Here is a 20,101-nt window from a genome sequence, read left to right as displayed (position 1 = left end):
TTACATTACATTACCCTTTAGGTGCACAGCCCTGGTACACATTACATTACATTACCCTTTAGGTGCACAGCCCTGGTACACATTACATTACATTACCCTGTAGGTGCACAGCCCTGGTACACATTACATTACCCTGTAGGTGCACAGCCCTGGTACACATTACATTACATTACCCTGTAGGTGCACAGCCCTGGTACACATTACATTACATTACCCTGTAGGTGCACAGCCCTGGTACACATTACATTACCCTATAGGTGCACAGGCCCTGGTACACATTACATGACCCTGTAGGTGCACAGGCCCTGGTACACATTACATTACCCTGTAGGTGCACAGGCCCTGGTACACATTACATTACATTACCCTGTAGGTGCACAGCCCTGGTACACATTACATTACCCTGTAGGTGCACAGGCCCTGGTACACATTACATTACATTATCCTGTAGGTGCACAGCCCTGGTACACATTACCCTGTAGGTGCACAGGTCCTGGTACACATTACATTACAGTACCCTGTAGGTGCACATCCCTGGTACACATTACATTACCCTATAGGTACACAGCCCTGGTACACATTACATTACATTACCCTGTAGGTGCACAGCCCTGGTACACATTACATTACCATGTAGGTGCACAGGTCCTGGTACACATTACATTACATTATCCTGTAGGTGCACAGCCCTGGTACACATTACATTACATTACCCTGTAGGTGCACAGCCCTGGTACACATTACATTACCCTGTAGGTGCACAGCCCTGGTACACATTACATTACCCTGTAGGTGCACAGCCCTGGTACACATTACATTACATTACCCTATAGGTGCACAGCCCTGGTACACATAACATTACCCTGTAGGTGCACAGCCCTGGTACACATTACATTACCCTGTAGGTGCACAGCCCTGGTACACATTACATTACATTACCCTGTAGGTGCACAGGTCCTGGTACACATTACATTACATTATCCTGTAGGTGCACAGCCCTGGTACACATTACATTACCCTGTAGGTGCACAGCCCTGGTACACTACATTACATTACCCTGTAGGTGCACAGCCCTGGTACACATTACATTACATTACCCTTTAGGTGCACAGCCCTGGTACACATTACATTACATTACCCTTTAGATGCACAGCCCTGGTACACATTACATTACATTACCCTGTAGGTGCACAGCCCTGGTACACATAACATTACCCTGTAGGTGCACAGCCCTGGTACACATTACATTACCCTGTAGGTGCACAGCCCTGGTACACATTACATTACATTACCCTGTAGGTGCACAGCCCTGGTACACATTACATTACATTACCCTGTAGGTGCACAGGTCCTGGTACACATTACATTACATTATCCTGTAGGTGCACAGCCCTGGTACACATTACATTACATTACCCTGTAGGTGCACAGCCCTGGTACACATAACATTACCCTGTAGGTGCACAGCCCTGGTACACATTACATTACCATGTAGGTGCACAGCCCTGGTACACATTACATTACATTACCCTGTAGGTGCACAGCCCTGGTACACATTACATTACATTACCCTGTAGGTGCACAGCCCTGATACACATTACATTACCCTGTAGGTGCACAGCCCTGGTACACATAACATTACCCTGTAGGTGCACAGCCCTGGTACACATTACATTACCCTGTAGGTGCACAGCCCTGGTACACATTACATTACATTACCCTATAGGTGCACAGCCCTGGTACACATAACATTACCCTGTAGGTGCACAGCCCTGGTACACATTACATTACCCTGTAGGTGCACAGCCCTGGTACACATTACATTACATTACCCTGTAGGTGCACAGCCCTGGTACACATTACATTACATTACCCTTTAGGTGCACAGCCCTGGTACACATTACATTACATTACCCTGTAGGTGCACAGCCCTGGTACACATTACATTACCCTGTAGGTGCACAGCCCTGGTACACATTACATTACATTACCCTGTAGGTGCACAGCCCTGGTACACATTACATTACATTACCCTGTAGGTGCACAGCCCTGGTACACATTACATTACATTACCCTGTAGGTGCACAGCCCTGGTACACATTACATTACATTACCCTGTAGGTGCACAGCCCTGGTACACATTACATTACATTACCCTGTAGGTGCACAGCCCTGGTACACATTACATTACCCTATAGGTGCACAGGCCCTGGTACACATTACATGACCCTGTAGGTGCACAGGCCCTGGTACACATTACATTACCCTGTAGGTGCACAGGCCCTGGTACACATTACATTACATTACCCTGTAGGTGCACAGCCCTGGTACACATTACATTACCCTGTAGGTGCACAGGCCCTGGTACACATTACATTACATTACCCTGTAGGTGCACAGCCCTGGTACACATAACATTACCCTGTAGGTGCACAGCCCTGGTACACATTACATTACCCTGTAGGTGCACAGCCCTGGTACACATTACATTACATTACCCTGTAGGTGCACAGGTCCTGGTACACATTACATTACATTATCCTGTAGGTGCACAGCCCTGGTACACATTACATGACCCTGTAGGTGCACAGGCCCTGGTACACATTACATTACCCTGTAGGTGCACAGGCCCTGGTACACATTACATTACATTACCCTGTAGGTGCACAGCCCTGGTACACATTACATTATCCTGTAGGTGCACAGCCCTGGTACACATTACCCTGTAGGTGCACAGGTCCTGGTACACATTACATTACAGTACCCTGTAGGTGCACATCCCTGGTACACATTACATTACCCTATAGGTGCACAGCCCTGGTACACATTACATTACCATGTAGGTGCACAGGTCCTGGTACACATTACATTACATTATCCTGTAGGTGCACAGCCCTGGTACACATTACATTACATTACCCTGTAGGTGCACAGCCCTGGTACACATAACATTACCCTGTAGGTGCACAGCCCTGGTACACATTACATTACCCTGTAGGTGCACAGCCCTGGTACACATTACATTACCCTGTAGGTGCACAGCCCTGGTACACATTACATTACATTACCCTATAGGTGCACAGCCCTGGTACACATAACATTACCCTGTAGGTGCACAGCCCTGGTACACATTACATTACATTACCCTGTAGGTGCACAGGTCCTGGTACACATTACATTACATTATCCTGTAGGTGCACAGCCCTGGTACACATTACATTACCCTGTAGGTGCACAGCCCTGGTACACTACATTACATTACCCTGTAGGTGCACAGCCCTGGTACACATTACATTACATTACCCTTTAGGTGCACAGCCCTGGTACACATTACATTACATTACCCTTTAGATGCACAGCCCTGGTACACATTACATTACATTACCCTGTAGGTGCACAGCCCTGGTACACATAACATTACCCTGTAGGTGCACAGCCCTGGTACACATTACATTACCCTGTAGGTGCACAGCCCTGGTACACATTACATTACATTACCCTGTAGGTGCACAGCCCTGGTACACATTACATTACATTACCCTGTAGGTGCACAGCCCTGGTACACATTACATTACATTACCCTGTAGGTGCACAGCCCTGGTACACATTACATTACATTACCCTGTAGGTGCACAGCCCTGGTACACATTACATTACATTACCCTGTAGGTGAACAGCCCTGGTACACATTAAATTACCCTATAGGTGCACAGGCCCTGGTACACATTACATGACCCTGTAGGTGCACAGGCCCTGGTACACATTACATTACCCTGTAGGTGCACAGGCCCTGGTACACATTACATTACATTACCCTGTAGGTGCACAGCCCTGGTACACATTACATTACCCTGTAGGTGCACAGGCCCTGGTACACATTACATTACATTATCCTGTAGGTGCACAGCCCTGGTACACATTACCCTGTAGGTGCACAGGTCCTGGTACACATTACATTACAGTACCCTGTAGGTGCACATCCCTGGTACACATTACATTACCCTATAGGTACACAGCCCTGGTACACATTACATTACATTACCCTGTATGTGCACAGCCCTGGTACACATTACATTACCCTTTAGGTGCACATCCCTGGTGCACATTACATTACATTACCCTGTAGGTGCACAGCCCTGGTGCACATTACATCATTACATTACATTACCCTGTAGGTGCACAGCCCTGGTACACATTACATTACCCTGTAGGTGCACAGCCCTGGTACACATTACATTACATTACCCTATAGGTGCACAGCCCTGGTACACATTACATTACCCTGTAGGTGCACAGCCCTGGTACACATTACATTACATTACCCTGTAGGTGCACAGCCCTGGTACACATTACATTACATTACCCTGTAGGTGCACAGCCCTGGTACACATAACATTACCCTGTAGGTGCACAGCCCTGGTACACATTACATTACATTACCCTGTAGGTGCACAGCCCTGGTACACATTACATTACCCTGTAGGTGCACAGCCCTGGTACACATTACATTACCCTGTAGGTGCACAGCCCTGGTACACATTACATTACCCTGTAGGTGCACAGCCCTGGTACACATTACATTACATTACCCTGTAGGTGCACAGCCCTGGTACACATTACATTACCCTGTAGGTGCACAGCCCTGGTACACATTACATTACCATGTAGGTGCACAGGTCCTGGTACACATTACATTACATTATCCTGTAGGTGCACAGCCCTGGTACACATTACATTACATTACCCTGTAGGTGCACAGCCCTGGTACACATAACATTACCCTGTAGGTGCACAGCCCTGGTACACATTACATTACCCTGTAGGTGCACAGCCCTGGTACACATTACATTACATTACCCTATAGGTGCACAGCCCTGGTACACATAACATTACCCTGTAGGTGCACAGCCCTGGTACACATTACATTACCCTGTAGGTGCACAGCCCTGGTACACATTACATTACATTACCCTGTAGGTGCACAGGTCCTGGTACACATTACATTACATTATCCTGTAGGTGCACAGCCCTGGTACACATTACATTACCCTGTAGGTGCACAGCCCTGGTACACTACATTACATTACCCTGTAGGTGCACAGCCCTGGTACACATTACATTACATTACCCTTTAGGTGCACAGCCCTGATACACATTACATTACATTACCCTTTAGGTGCACAGCCCTGGTACACATTACATTACATTACCCTGTAGGTGCACAGCCCTGGTACACATAACATTACCCTGTAGGTGCACAGCCCTGGTACACATTACATTACCCTGTAGGTGCACAGCCCTGGTACACATTACATTACATTACCCTATAGGTGCACAGCCCTGGTACACATTACATTACCCTGTAGGTGCACAGCCCTGGTACACATTACATTACATTACCCTATAGGTGCACAGCCCTGGTACACATAACATTACCCTGTAGGTGCACAGCCCTGGTACACATTACATTACCCTGTAGGTGCACAGCCCTGGTACACATTACATTACATTACCCTATAGGTGCACAGCCCTGGTACACATTACATTACATTACCCTGTAGGTGCACAGCCCTGGTACACATTACATTACATTACCCTGTAGGTGCACAGCCCTGATACACATTACATTACCCTGTAGGTGCACAGCCCTGGTACACATTACATTACATTACCCTGTAGGTGCACAGCCCTGGTACACATTACATTACATTACCCTGTAGGTGCACAGCCCTGGTACACATTACATTACATTACCCTGTAGGTGCACAGCCCTGGTACACATTACATTACCCTGTAGGTGCACAGCCCTGGTACACATTACATTACCCTGTAGGTGCACAGCCCTGGTACACATAACATTACCCTGTAGGTGCACAGCCCTGGTACACATTACATTACCCTGTAGGTGCACAGCCCTGGTACACATTACATCACATTACCCTATAGGTGCACAGCCCTGGTACACATAACATTACCCTGTAGGTGCACAGCCCTGGTACACATTACATTACATTACCCTGTAGGTGCACAGGTCCTGGTACACATTACATTACATTATCCTGTAGGTGCACAGCCCTGGTACACATTACATTACCATGTAGGTGCACAGCCCTGGTACACATTACATTACATTACCCTGTAGGTGCACAGCCCTGGTACACATTACATTACATTACCCTGTAGGTGCACAGCCCTGATACACATTACATTACCCTGTAGGTGCACAGCCCTGGTACACATAACATTACCCTGTAGGTGCACAGCCCTGGTACACATTACATTACACTGTAGGTGCACAGCCCTGGTACACATTACATTACATTACCCTATAGGTGCACAGCCCTGGTACACATAACATTACCCTGTAGGTGCACAGCCCTGGTACACATTACATTACCCTGTAGGTGCACAGCCCTGGTACACATTACATTACATTACCCTGTAGGTGCACAGGTCCTGGTACACATTACATTACATTATCCTGTAGGTGCACAGCCCTGGTACACATTACATGACCCTGTAGGTGCACAGGCCCTGGTACACATTACATTACCCTGTAGGTGCACAGGCCCTGGTACACATTACATTACATTACCCTGTAGGTGCACAGCCCTGGTACACATTACATTATCCTGTAGGTGCACAGCCCTGGTACACATTACCCTGTAGGTGCACAGGTCCTGGTACACATTACATTACAGTACCCTGTAGGTGCACATCCCTGGTACACATTACATTACCCTATAGGTACACAGCCCTGGTACACATTACATTACATTACCCTGTAGGTGCACAGCCCTGGTACACATTACATTACCCTGTAGGTGCACAGCCCTGGTACACATTACATTACCCTTTAGGTGCACAGCCCTGGTGCACATTACATTACATTACCCTGTAGGTGCACAGCCCTGGTGCACATTACATTACATTACCCTGTAGGTGCACAGCCCTGGTACACTACATTACATTACCCTTTAGGTGCACAGCCCTGGTACACATTACATTACATTACCCTGTAGGTTCACAGGTCCTGGTACACATTACATTACCCTGTAGGTTCACAGGTCCTGGTACACATTACATTACCCTGTAGGTGCACAGCCCTGGTACACATTACATTACATTACCCTGTAGGTGCACAGCCCTGGTACACATTACATTACCCTGTAGGTGCACAGCCCTGGTACACATTACATTACATTACCCTGTAGGTGCACAGCCCTGGTACACATTACATTACCCTTTAGGTGCACAGCCCTGGTGCACATTACATTACATTACCCTGTAGGTGCACAGCCCTGGTGCACATTACATTACATTACCCTGTAGGTGCACAGCCCTGGTACACTACATTACATTACCCTTAGGTGCACAGCCCTGGTACACATTACATTACATTACCCTGTAGGTTCACAGGTCCTGGTACACATTACATTACCCTGTAGGTTCACAGGTCCTGGTACACATTACATTACCCTGTAGGTGCACAGCCCTGGTACACATTACATTACATTACCCTGTAGGTGCACAGCCCTGGTACACATTACATTACCCTGTAGGTGCACAGCCCTGGTACACATTACATTACATTACCCTGTAGGTGCACAGCCCTGGTACACATTAACATTACCCTGTAGGTGCACAGCCCTGGTACACATTACATTACCCTGTAGGTGCACAGCCCTGGTACACAAAACATTACATTACCCTGTAGGTGCACAGCCCTGGTACACAAAACATTACATTACCCTGTAGGTGCACAGCCCTGGTACACAAAACAGTACATTACCCTGTAGGTGCACAGCCCTGGTACACATTACATTGCATTACCCTGTAGGTGCACAGTCCTGGTACCCATTACATTACATTACATTACCCTGTAGGTGCACAGCCCTGGTACCCATTACATTACATTACCCTTTAGATGCACAGGTCCTGGTACATATTACATTACATTACCCTGTAGGTGCACATCCCTGGTACACATTACATTACCCTGTAGGTGCACAGGCCCTGGTACACATTACATTACCGTGTAGGTGCACAGCCCTGGTACACATTACATTACCCTTTAGGTGCACAGCCCTGGTACACATTACATTACATTACATTACCCTGTAGGTGCACAGCCCTGGTACACATTACATTACATTACCCTGCAGGTGCACAGGCCTGGTACACATTACATTACCCTGTAGGTGCAGAGGCACTGGTACATATTACCCTGTTGGTTGCACTGTGCATTGCTGGGATTTGCCAGTTTCTGACCCAGGGCCGGAGGGTATGTATGAGCCAGTGGGCGTGGCCTCGCTCCTCACATTTGTGTTTATTGAGGCCACGCTCAGTCTAATGACTCGGCCATCCGGTGGTTGTGGCCGACTAGAGGGCGCAGCCTCATTCCATGTAAGTGTATTAAAGGGAATCTGTCACCCCCAAAATCGAAGGTGAGCTAAGTCTACCAGCATCAGGGGCTTATCCACAGCATTCTGTAATGCTGTAGATAAGCCCCCGATGTATCCTAAAAGATGAGAAAAAGAGGTTACATTATACTCGCTCAGGGGCGGACCCTGTCCGGTTCTGGTCCGATGGGCATCGCGGTCCGGTCCAGGGCCTCCCATCTTCTTACAATGGCACCGGGAAAGGTCAGAGAGGCCCACGCCTGTGCACTGCAGTACTTTGCTCTGCCCTCAACAGGGCAGACAAAGTACGCCTGCGCCGGAGCAGCAGCATGAAGACAAGAAGAGGACGTCATCCTATGAAGATGGGAGGCCCCGAACCGGACCGCGAAGCCCATCGGACCGGACCGCCCCTGGGTGAGTATAATCTAACCTCTTTTTCTCATCTTTCAGGATACATCGGGGCTTATCTACAGCATTACAGAATGCTGTAGATAAGCCCCTGATGCCGGTGGTCTTAGCTCACCTTCGATTTTGGGGGTGACAGGTTCCCTTTAAAGGGAGGCAGCGCCCACTGGCTTGGGGTGTAAATAACTCATACATCCCCTCTGGTCCCAGGTCTGAACTGAGTGAATCCCTGCAATGCGCAGTTCGTGCGCTGGGGGTATTCATAAGTCTGCACTCAAGCAGAGTGACTGTAGACTTACAGATTTGTTTAGAACATATAAAGAAAAATGAGCACATAAGAACCAAAAATAACCAAAAAGTCACTTTACTGATAAATATTAAAAACTATCCATAACATTATTGAAGGAATAATCAGACAGTGAGGACCACGAAAGCAAGTGGAACTGCAGGCAAGAGGCAATATGGTAATTAAATAATACAAGAAGCCCACTCCAATCAGCAAGTATACATGTGTAATGCAGGTAAATACCAAACCACTATAATGAAAGATAAAGCCACTGGTGAATTCACCAGTGAATAGTCAAAAGAGAGAGGGGCAGAGAAAACATATTGATAGTAATTGATTACCTGCGGTGCCACGGCCCCTACGCACGTTTCGCCTTGTGTGTCTTCTTCTGGAGGAGTCTTACAGATTTGGTGCAGACAACCCTTTAACTCTGTTCATATGATGAGCATTTGGTGACTTTTTTTTTTTCCACTGCGTATTTTTGAAAACTGTAAGTAACCTATTTTAATTAATGGGTGCAATAAATACACAACCTCAAAAACTCATCTAAAGCTCTGCGAACTCTGCTTCAGGAAAATGGCCGCCGCGATCTCCATCTGCGCACGCGCGGCATCCCGCGGCCATTTTCCTGAAGCCCCGGGCAGCAGAGCGTTCGATCTGCGCACGCGCGGCCACAGGAAGATGGCCGCCCCCACCGATCACCAGGGGAATAGCGCAGATCGCGCTCTTTTCCCTCCCCTGTGCAGTGGATTCTGGACTTGGGCATGCGCAAACCACTACGTCACCAACGGAAAACTAAGCAAGATTTGGGGGAAGACACCACGCCCTTTTGACCAGACCAGCGTGATTGACAGGCGAAAACGGCTACTTTGGTAACGTATTTCGGCAGCATAGGTGGGGAATCGGGGTCCACAAAATACACTGTTGTAATGCACAGCTCAGGCCCTATTTAACAGTATTTTTATCTCATACGGAAAAAACGGGGTGACAGGTGCCCTTTAAAGGGGTTGTCCACTACTGAAACCCATTTTTAACAATTAAAGTATCCCATATCCTTTTTTTTAGCTTACCTCCCATAACAGCACTGCTCTTCTGATATGACATCGTGCTTCCCAGCTGTCATGTAACACAGTTATGTCTTGTGACCGCTGCAGCTGATCGGCTGCACCCTTTTAGTACGCATAGGGGAGAGGTTGTGGAGCTCTTACTGCAGAGCCGAGTAAGCTTCAGCATTAGAGATCACCAGAGCAAAATGCATCGGATTAAAGGGGTTTGAAAGTCATTTTTAAAAGTCAGCCATGGGATGGAACACTGGAACACTGTTAAAAGAAAGTAAGAAGGCATGCCTACCCCCAGATTCTGCCCTCTGGTCTAATGCTTAAACTCCCACCAGAAAAGATGTCATCCTGACCGCCAGTCCATGGTCAGATGACTGGTGGATGTCATCTCTTCTGGTTGCTTCTCCATTATTACACTATTCTCCTCCAGAAGCATTGCCAGATCCCCACAGTGCTCAGTCAGTGGGGAGCATTACAATGGCAGCCCGATCGCTCCCAAATACAAGTGTTTGCTGAAGTAAGCAACCATACGCTTTCCTGAAGAATGAAAAGGCAAGTGTTATTTAGGCTTCTACCTTACCATTTTTGTCTTTAATGAATGCTGATTACAGTGGTTACATTTTTTTGTGTGCCATCAAATGGGTTATCCAGCGCCTCTTGCTTCCTGATCGGGAGGTGGAAGGCTCTGGTGATGTGACGTCCGCTAAGCACTTGTTATTAGTGATGAGGGAATATACTCTTTACTCGAGATTTCTCGAGCATGCTCGGGTGGTCTCCGAGTATTTGTTAGTGTTCGGAGATTTAGTTTTCATTGCGGCAGCTGAATGATTTACAGCTAGTAGCCAGCCTGAGTACATGAGGGGGTTGCCTGGTTGCTAGGGAAACCCCCACATGTACTCAGCCTGGCTAATAGCTGTAAATCATTCAGCTGTCGCGATGAAAACTAAATCTCCAAGCAGTCATAAATACTCGGAGGACCCCCGAGCGTGCTCGAGTAACGAGTATATTCGCTCATCACTACTTGATATGCATTGGTTAATTTTGTTCATCTATCCTATGCTAAGTATAGGACAGGTACGCAAAACCTGCCGGGCACCATGTCTGCATGCTTCCTCCCTCCTGTTGCAAAAGTGAGAACAATGCCTTTATAGCACCACTCCAGCCGTTTGTTTGTTTTTTAATTTTACCGCTGTAGTGGTGTCACTAATTTAAGTCGCCATCTTCATCTATCAGTGTTGCTGCGGTCGGTCTTGTGCAGGTTGTGACCTGCTAGAACACTGTAGTGTTGGGCTATGTTAACATGTTGCGTTTTTGCTGCATTTTTTTCTCCAGGCAAAACTTGCTCTCTTGGGAGGCCGGGTTCACATTGCGTTGCTGGCGTCCGTTAGACGGACTAGGTTACACCGCGGCATAACATAGTTTGTTAACGCCGCCATTAATTGCTGTGTCGGACGCATCGCTACAATGGGCGTGCGCTAGCAATTTGCCGTCATTGAGTGACGGACCCTGAGACGCGGGCTGCAGCGTTTCCGGGTCCGTCACTGCTAGCACAGATAGAGCTAGTAGATGCTCTATCTGCACTAGTGTGATGGAATGTCGGCACTTGCGTTAACTGCAGCCCGTTACCGTATGTGTTGAACGGGCTGCTGTTAATGCAATGTGAACCTGGCCTAAAGAAGCTGCGAACAAAAAGCAGGTTTTGCTGTGTTTTTTTGCAGATTGTTTTTTTTTTTTTTTTTTTGCTGCGTTCTTGGTGTCTCTTGTGCATGCTGAAAGTTTAGTGCCCTCAAAAAATCCTGATGCAACTTCCTTAAGGTTTTTGCACCCAAAAAGCAGCAAAACCTCATACCTGCATGTTTGCATTTACTCATTGCTTTCTATGGGTGAGGAAATACTGAAAGTGACATGCAGCAATTAAAAAAAAAAGTGTGTGCATGAGATTTCTGAAAACTCATCGCTTTTGCTGTTACTGTAAAACGCAGCTTAAAAGTTACATAAATAAAGCCGCAAAAACGCAACATGTGACCATAGCCTTACACAGTGCTATGAGGAGGCATTGTATTGTATCCATGCTGATATATATTTATTACTGGGCTTCTTCCGGTATAAGATAAGCACTGGAAAACAACTTTTCCCAAGTTTTGCTTTCCTATAATCTACATGTGACATTTTTTTTCTTCTGGTTTGTACACACAGGTCCATTAGTAAAAGATGGCAAACAATACAAAGCATTGGGTGGAAGAGCTATTCTCTCCACGCTTCAGCGCAGAAGATTTCTTGCGTGAAAGTTTTGAACCAGAACTGTTGATGTCAGAAAAACGGGCAAAAGAGAGAGCCAGCAAGAAGGAAGAAATCTACAGGGCTGCAGTGTGCGAATTTCAGGAAAAGGAAAAAAAGAAGAAAAAAGAGCTCTTGTCTAAAATGATCATCCGAGAGTGTTGTGAGCAGGACCACGCTGTTACCGCACAACATGCCACCTGTGAGTCCTGCCTAAAGGCGGACAATGATTCTTCTACAGCCAGTAAAAGCGGCGGGCATTGTCTATGGAACGAGAAGGAATTAAATCTTTTAAGAGCCGAAATGAATAAAAAACATTCTGAGGGAGCTCGTTTCAATTTTCAGCTTAGTGCTTGCAAGCTTGAGATATCTGAATTGAAGGCCAAACAAAAGGAGACTGAAAGGAATTTGGAGGCTCTGAAAATGGCATTGGCGGCATCAAAACGAGAGAGTGAATGTAAACGTGTCCTGATTAATCAACTGAAGAAAGATGGAGATAAAAGGGAGGCAGATCTGCGGACCCTGAGGAAAGCCATGCAGAAAAATCATGATATGGTGCAAGAACTTAACACAAGTATGAGTAAAGCCAGAGAGGAGGTCCACCATCTCCAGCTCCAAAATTCAGACCTGCAACAGGAGCTATGTACGTCACAGCAGCAACAGGAACTGCAACTCCTCATTGCTTCAGAAAAGACTAAACGTCAGTATGACTCACAAATAAAGAAGTTGCTGCGAGAAATAGAGACTCTTAAAGAAGAGAGGCAGGTGGCGAGACATCAGCATGAGCAAGACGTGGCTGAGCTGGATTTACTAAGGAGACTCTATATCCTTGAGAAGTGACTGGTTTTCTGTTTGTTCATGGAACTTATTTTTGGGTTATATTTTATGTGTCCGCTATATTTTTTTACTTTTTCGAATCTGCTGAATTTGTTACTTTTTGACATCAAGAATATTGCAACCCAAAAAAATGTTGCAAACTTGATTAGATGTCGTTGTGGATTGTGTTGTGTTTTCTTTGAGTTAATACAGAATGTATTGGCCTTTGGTATTAGGGTAGTTTTTCACTCCGGCATGACAGAATCAAATTACAGGTCAACAACTTTAATTACAGGAAGGCAATGGTTACAGAGTCAAAAGGCAACGTTCTTGTTGGTTTCAAGAGTCCAATAGAGGTAGGCAATGGATGTGCGCAATGCTGGACTGACACTTTACTGCCACTTGTGACAATTTATCACAGCCTGCTGGCAATTTCCTCAGCAGAACATCCTGCTCTCTAGTTTATTATCTATGTAGTTAAATACATGCCCACAGTACTTATCACTTCCCCTTTCACAGCCAACACTCTTGGCTGTAAAGCATGTTGCTTGCTCCTGTGGCTCTCACTAAGTACTGGGATAGCCCACCTTTTATTAGTAATTGATACTCGCCCCCACTTGTTAGCTAGCTCCAGTGCAGTCGTTTCTCTCCTTTGTCTACCAGACCGTTTTTATGCTCTGTGTGTTGGCAGGGTATATAGAAGCACTTATGTTTTTTGGATCCCACCTAACCCTTAGATCTGCAACCTAGTCCAAATATTATATAATAGGGTTATAGAGTCCTTGCTTCTTCTTGTGGTACTTCAGACAGTTAAAACCACCACCCAGTACCACCCAGTGCCACCCTGCTTTAGGTCTGATGCCTCTGATCACTTACGTGACTTGTTGCGTCTCACACAGAAGTGTCACAACACTAACAATAAAATGGCTTGACATATACATTGGTGTCACTGACCATAACTAAATAACATAATACTGTCCAGCGATAGTACATTGTTGGTGCTACGCAGCAGGTATAATATAACGAGGCATGTAATAGTTTACATATGGAACAATAGTATTTGCATAGTAATACCATAACTTGGGTAACTAGGTGCTATCTCTAACGCAACACAATCGGGCTATACTGTTCCTCTTCAAGGTTTTGGGTATGTTTATAGCAACAAGGAACAAAGGTATGAAGTTTTAGCTTTAATATATGAAAAGGTATAGTGCTTACAAAAAGATGAAGTAATAAAAAGGCATACAAGGCAAAAGTACAAAAATAAAATACATAAATGTCTTACGGATTGGCTCTGTGAAACATTCTGGCATAGGAGACATTGTGGAAATGTAGATCTACACTTCACATCGTCTCTCCTGGCTCTGGCTAAGCGGTTTCCTGGATCCTGATTTTAATCGATCCCTGACATCTCTCCTGATCAGGTGAGAGAAGGATGGTAAGGTGGGTGCACAACATACCGTAATTCTAATTTGTCACATCTTACCTAGTGAAGTAGGTAAACACTAAATGACACTAAATGACACTAAACTCTGCAGGGTAATCAATACAGGGGAGGACAATTTTATATTACAGGATGATTTATGTAAACTAGAAGCTTGGGCTGATAAATGGCAAATGAGCTTTAATGGGGATAAATGTAAGGTCATGCACTTGGGTAGAAGTAATAAGATGTATAACTATGTGCTTAATTCTAAAACTCTGGGCAAAACCGTCAATGAAAAAGACCTGGGTGTATGGGTGGATGACAAACTCATATTAAGTGGCCAGTGTCAGGCAGCTGCTACAAAGGCAAATAAAATAATGGGATGCATTAAAAGAGGCATAGATGCTCATGAGGAGAACATAATTTTACCTCTATACAAGTCACTAGTGCGACCACACTTAGAATACTGTGCACAGTTCTGGTCTCTGGTGTATAAGAAAGACATAGCTGAACTGGAGCGGGTGCAGAGAAGAGCAACCAAGGTTATTAGAGGACTGGGGGGTCTGCAATACCAAGATAGGTTATTACACTTGGGGCTATTTAGTTTGGAAAAACGAAGACTAAGGGGTGATCTTATGTTAATGTATAAATATATGAGGGGACAGTACAAAGACCTTTCTGATGATCTTTTTAATCATAGACCGGTGACAGGGACAAGGGGGCATCCTCTACGTCTGGAGGAAAGAAGGTTTAAGCATAATAACAGACGCGGGTTCTTTACTGTAAGAGCAGTGAGACTATGGAACTCTCTGCCGTATGATGTTGTAATGAGTGACTCATTGCTTCAATTTAAGAGGGGACTGGATACCTTTCTGGAAAAGTATAATGTTACAGGGTATATATATTAGATTCCTTGATAAGGCGTTGATCCAGGGAACTAGTCTGATTGCCGTATGTGGGGTCGGGAAGGAATTTTTTTCCCCATGATGGAGCTTACTCTTTACCACATGGGTTTTTTTGCCTTCCCCTGGATCAACATGTTAGGGCATGTTAGGTTAGGCTATGGGTTGAACTAGATGGACTTAAAGTCTTCCTTCAACCTTAATAACTATGTAACTATGTAAGTAATATGACCACCATATTTCCAAGTATACTTTCACCACCATAGTCACACCAACCTTGGCTATGATATACACAGCATTCAGGATGAGATTACATTTCTTTGGTTTCCTAAGGCTGAAAATCCTGTTCCTTGGAACCACAGAAGCGATTATGTCCACCGATCATAGGTATGCCTGGATGGTGTTGACATCAGATTATTAGTATTGATATGGCATGGAAATATTGCATTTCCAGTGTGCCATGTGCTGTCCCCAGTATGGACTGGAGATGTCCAGTCTGCCTAGGTGCAATTATCTTCCCCTGCATGAATTACCGGTGCCACATTTTTGCTGGCGAGGAAACGCTCAGAAAGGACTTGGTCTCCCCATGTAGACTGATTCTTAGCTAGTGTAATTATCTACTCACAGAGGAGCTGCTGCAAGGTGCCTGGTGATCTCAGATTGTATTTATTCCAGAACACTATCCATAAAAAGATGAAGGACTGGTCTTTAAGCAATCATACATACCCACGGTTGAGCTGTCTGACCAGTCTATTAAACAACTGTTGTGTATTCTTGTTGGCATGGAGATGTATCGGACAGTCCTGGTGTGATTCATTCCGCAGATGTGCCCCCTTTTTTATCTCCTTGCCAATTTACGTATAATGAGTTGGGTAGGTAGGAAAAACACATGTTAATTGGGAAATATTCATTTGAAAAACCACGTTTATTTTATTTATGCCGTGCTCATATAGCGCTATCATAATCCGCAGCGCTTTACAGACATTATCGTCACTGTCCCCATTGGAGCTCACAATCTACATTCCCTATCAATGTGGCTTTGGAGTGTGGGAGGAAACCGGAGAACCCGGAGAGAGCATACTTGCAGATGTTGTCCCTGGTGGGATTGGAACCCTGGACCCCAGTGCTGCAAAGCAACAGTACTAACCACTGAGCCACCGTACTGCCAATAAAAACCACAGTTGCTGCTTTTTGGCACCAGAATATTTATCTTTTTAGATAAATGCACAAAAAAAGCACATTTAAAAAAAACAAATATGAGTGAGATTTCTGCAGAGCGTAGGTCCCAATTGATCAAGCCTGAGGTTTTGCACGCCAGAGTGAATAGAGACAAATTAATTGTGTGCAGGTCATGGACAGAAGTACGTTTCTATTATTGCCTTATGGCCACTTTTATGCCAAAAGTTGCAATATATTTTTTTTAATGCAACTATAAGTTAAGCAAACATTCTGTAGCATTTTAGGGTATGTTCACACAGGGCGTTTTTGCTGCTTTTTTATGCTAATTTTCAGCAGCTTTTTACTTTACCTACAAAACCTATGAGATTTGAGAAATCTCATGCCCACACATTGTTTCTGTCATCAGCATTTTGTGCTTTGTAGTGTTTTTTTGACAAAGGACATGTCACTTCTTTCAGCGTTTTTCACCCATTGACTTGAATGGATGGTGAAAAAAAACACTGTAAATACGTAGGCTATTGTTGCAGCGTATTTGCTGCAGAAACGTCAAGGACAGCCGGATGTGACCTCAGTCAGCTTTGCTACATCTAGATGTCAGGCTGCACGATGCATCCATACAGCCTGTCATCCAGCAGAACGGACCCGAACCCCATTCACTTGAATGGAGGGTCCCACAATACAGTGTTTGACACGCTGTCACATGCATGAAACCATCCCCGCCAGTCAGAGAGCCGCGCTTCCCACGCTGTCAAAATATAGCGTGAGCGCTCAGCTGTAATTGGAGGTATAAACTTCACCTCCGGTCACTGATGTCAGCTGATGGGACTACTGCTCCCATCATCTGACACCTGCTGCCACTAATAAGTGAGAGCAGGAGCGGATGATGGGAGTATTCATCAGCCGCTCCTGCGCTGTAAATAATAAAAAAAAAACTACATGGGTTCCCTTGTATTTTTGATAACCAGCCAGGCAAAACTCACAGCTGGAGGCTCCAACCCTTGGCTGTCAGCTTCAGCAAGGCTGGTTATCAAGAATAGAGGGGTCTGCGTGCTGTTTTTTTATGTATATAAATAAAAAAAAGTCGTGGGGTCCCCCCCCATTTTTGACAACCAGCCTTGCTAAAGCAAACAGCTGGGGACTCGTATTCTCAGGCTGGTTAGGCGCCATTGATATAGGCCCCACCCAGCCTAAAAATAGCAACCCGCAGCCGCCCAGAAAAGGCACCTCTATTGCGCGAATTCTGGCGCTTTGCCCGGCTCTTCCCACTTGGCCTGTAGCGGTGGCAAGTGGGATTCATATTTGTGGGGTTGATGTCACCTTTGTATTGTCTGGTGACATCAAGCCCATGGCTTAGTAAGGGAGAGGCGTCTGTAAGACGCCTCTTCATTACTTATCCTATAGTTGTATCGTAAATAAAGACACAGCCAGAATAAAGTCCTTTATTAGAAATAAACAAAACACACTTTTCCTTTTTTATTTAAAAATAACAAACACAGTTATACTCACTTAACGCCTATTCCCCGAAGCCCTCGTTCTCCTGTAATAAACCAAAAATAATAAACCACCATATCCCTCACCTGTCGGTCGTCCATGCCCAGCGGGATATATAGATGCGACCATCCAGGTTGAGAACCACTGGTGAATGAGCTGCTGCGAGCACAGCATCAGTGACTAGCGGTGACGTCACAGAGGTTACCTCCGGTCACTGAGGCTGCGCTCCCAGCTGGGCTGAATTGCCGCGACCTTGGTCAGATCCCCGCTAGCACCGTGAGAAAGTCGCACGGTGCAGAGGCGAGTTCACTGCAGTGAAATTCTCCAGGTGAACTTACCTCTGCACCGTGCGACTTTCTTGGGATCACATCGAGGTCACTGCAGTTCAGCCTGGCAGGGAGCGGAGCCTCAGTGACCGGAGTAACCTCGATGACGTCACCCCCGGTCACTGACGCTGCGCGCCCAACAGCTCATTCACCAGTGGTTTTCAGCCGGGACGGTCACATCTTGGCACAAGCCAGGTTGAAAACTATTTCTCCCCCAGACATGGATTATGGCGTGGGACAGAACAATGGAGAGGTGTGGGATAGGGTTGTTTTTTTTATTTTTGGTTTACTACAGAACGAGGGCTTCGGTGGAATTAGACGAAGTGGTAAGTATGGTTTAAGGCTACTTTCACACTAGCGTTAACTGCAATACGTCGCAAATGCGTCGTTTTCCCGAAAATACGCATCCAGCAAAAGTTCTTGCTGGATACGTTTTTTCGTCATAGACTAACATTAGCGACGCATTTGCGACACATTGCCAAACGTCGCGTCCGTTTTGCGACGCTTGGGTGTGTGGTAGCGGACCGTCGGGAGAAAAAAACGTTACATGTAACGTTTTTTGCTCCCGACGGTCCGCTTTTTCCGACCGCGCATGCGCGGCCGGAACTCCGCCCCCACCTCCCCGCACCTCACAATGGGGCAGCGGATGCGTGGGAAAAATGCATGCGCTGCCCCCGTTGTGCGGCGGAGACCACGCTAGCGTCGGGAACGTCGGCCCGACGCACAGCGACGGGTCTTTCCCGACGCTAGTGTGAAAGTAGCCTAAGATTATTAAAGGAGTCTGTCATTCTTTCAATTAAAGGACTTTCTTCTGGGTGTCTGTGTTTTTATACAATGTGATTAGTAATGGGGATGTCTTATTGATGCCTCTCCATTACTAACCTCAGGGCTTGATGTCAGCTGGCGGTGACATCAACCTCCCCAACTATCACCCCACTTGACACTGCTACAGGACAAGTGGGAAGAGTGAGGCTAAGGGTACATTTCCACTGCCGAGAGACAAATTGGTCCGTAATCTGGACCGAAAAAACGGATGTAGCGTATGCGAGTGCAATGCGATTTTTAATCGCACCATCCGTTTTACATCCGTATTACTGTCCAATTTTTACGCACCGGTGTCCTTTGAAAAGCCGGCAAATCAGTGCTGTGTACAGTAAAATCACACTGACAAGTTAGAATAGATATATACACATAGAATAGGTATATATACATATATATATGTCAGTGAGACACCTATATATGTATATTTATATTTAATGCAGCGCAAGATAGCATTAAAGCCGCTAATTCAATTGCCGGCTTTTCATTTCTCCTTCCCAAACCCGACATGATATGAGACATGGTTTACATACAGTAAACCATCTCATATCCCCCTTTTTTTTGCATATTCCACACTACTGTTAGTAGTGTGTATGTGCAAAATTTCGGCGCTGTAGCTATTAAATTTAAGGGTTAAATTGCGGAAAAAATTGGCGTGGGCTCCCGCGCAATTTTCTCCGCTAGAGTGGTAAAGCCAGTGACTGAGGGCAGATA

At 45.7% G+C, this 20,101-nt stretch overlaps 1 protein-coding gene across 8 annotated transcripts in view; it reads left to right on the top strand.

The window, feature by feature from the left end:
- The window catches only part of CCDC160 (coiled-coil domain containing 160), an 84,014-nt gene extending 70,540 nt beyond the window's left edge, over window positions 1-13,474 (top strand). For 3 of the 8 annotated variants that reach the window (XM_077285333.1, XM_077285325.1, XM_077285329.1), the window contains exon 2: window positions 12,348-13,474. In XM_077285333.1, the coding sequence (XP_077141448.1) occupies window positions 12,363-13,268 (906 nt within the window). In that variant the 5' untranslated portion in view covers window positions 12,348-12,362 and the 3' untranslated portion in view covers window positions 13,269-13,474. Of the gene's footprint in view, window positions 1-9,212; window positions 9,329-9,837; window positions 9,966-12,347 lie in introns of those variants that run through there. The other 5 variants (XM_077285332.1, XM_077285331.1, XM_077285326.1 and 2 more) reach the window with 3 other exon arrangements.
- Window positions 13,475-20,101: the final 6,627 nt, after the last annotated feature.

The sequence above is a fragment of the Ranitomeya variabilis genome, chromosome 2, assembly GCF_051348905.1.
Source record: "Ranitomeya variabilis isolate aRanVar5 chromosome 2, aRanVar5.hap1, whole genome shotgun sequence".
NCBI classification, from domain to species: Eukaryota; Metazoa; Chordata; class Amphibia; order Anura; family Dendrobatidae; genus Ranitomeya; species Ranitomeya variabilis.
This window is presented reverse-complemented; position numbering and strand designations above follow the sequence as displayed.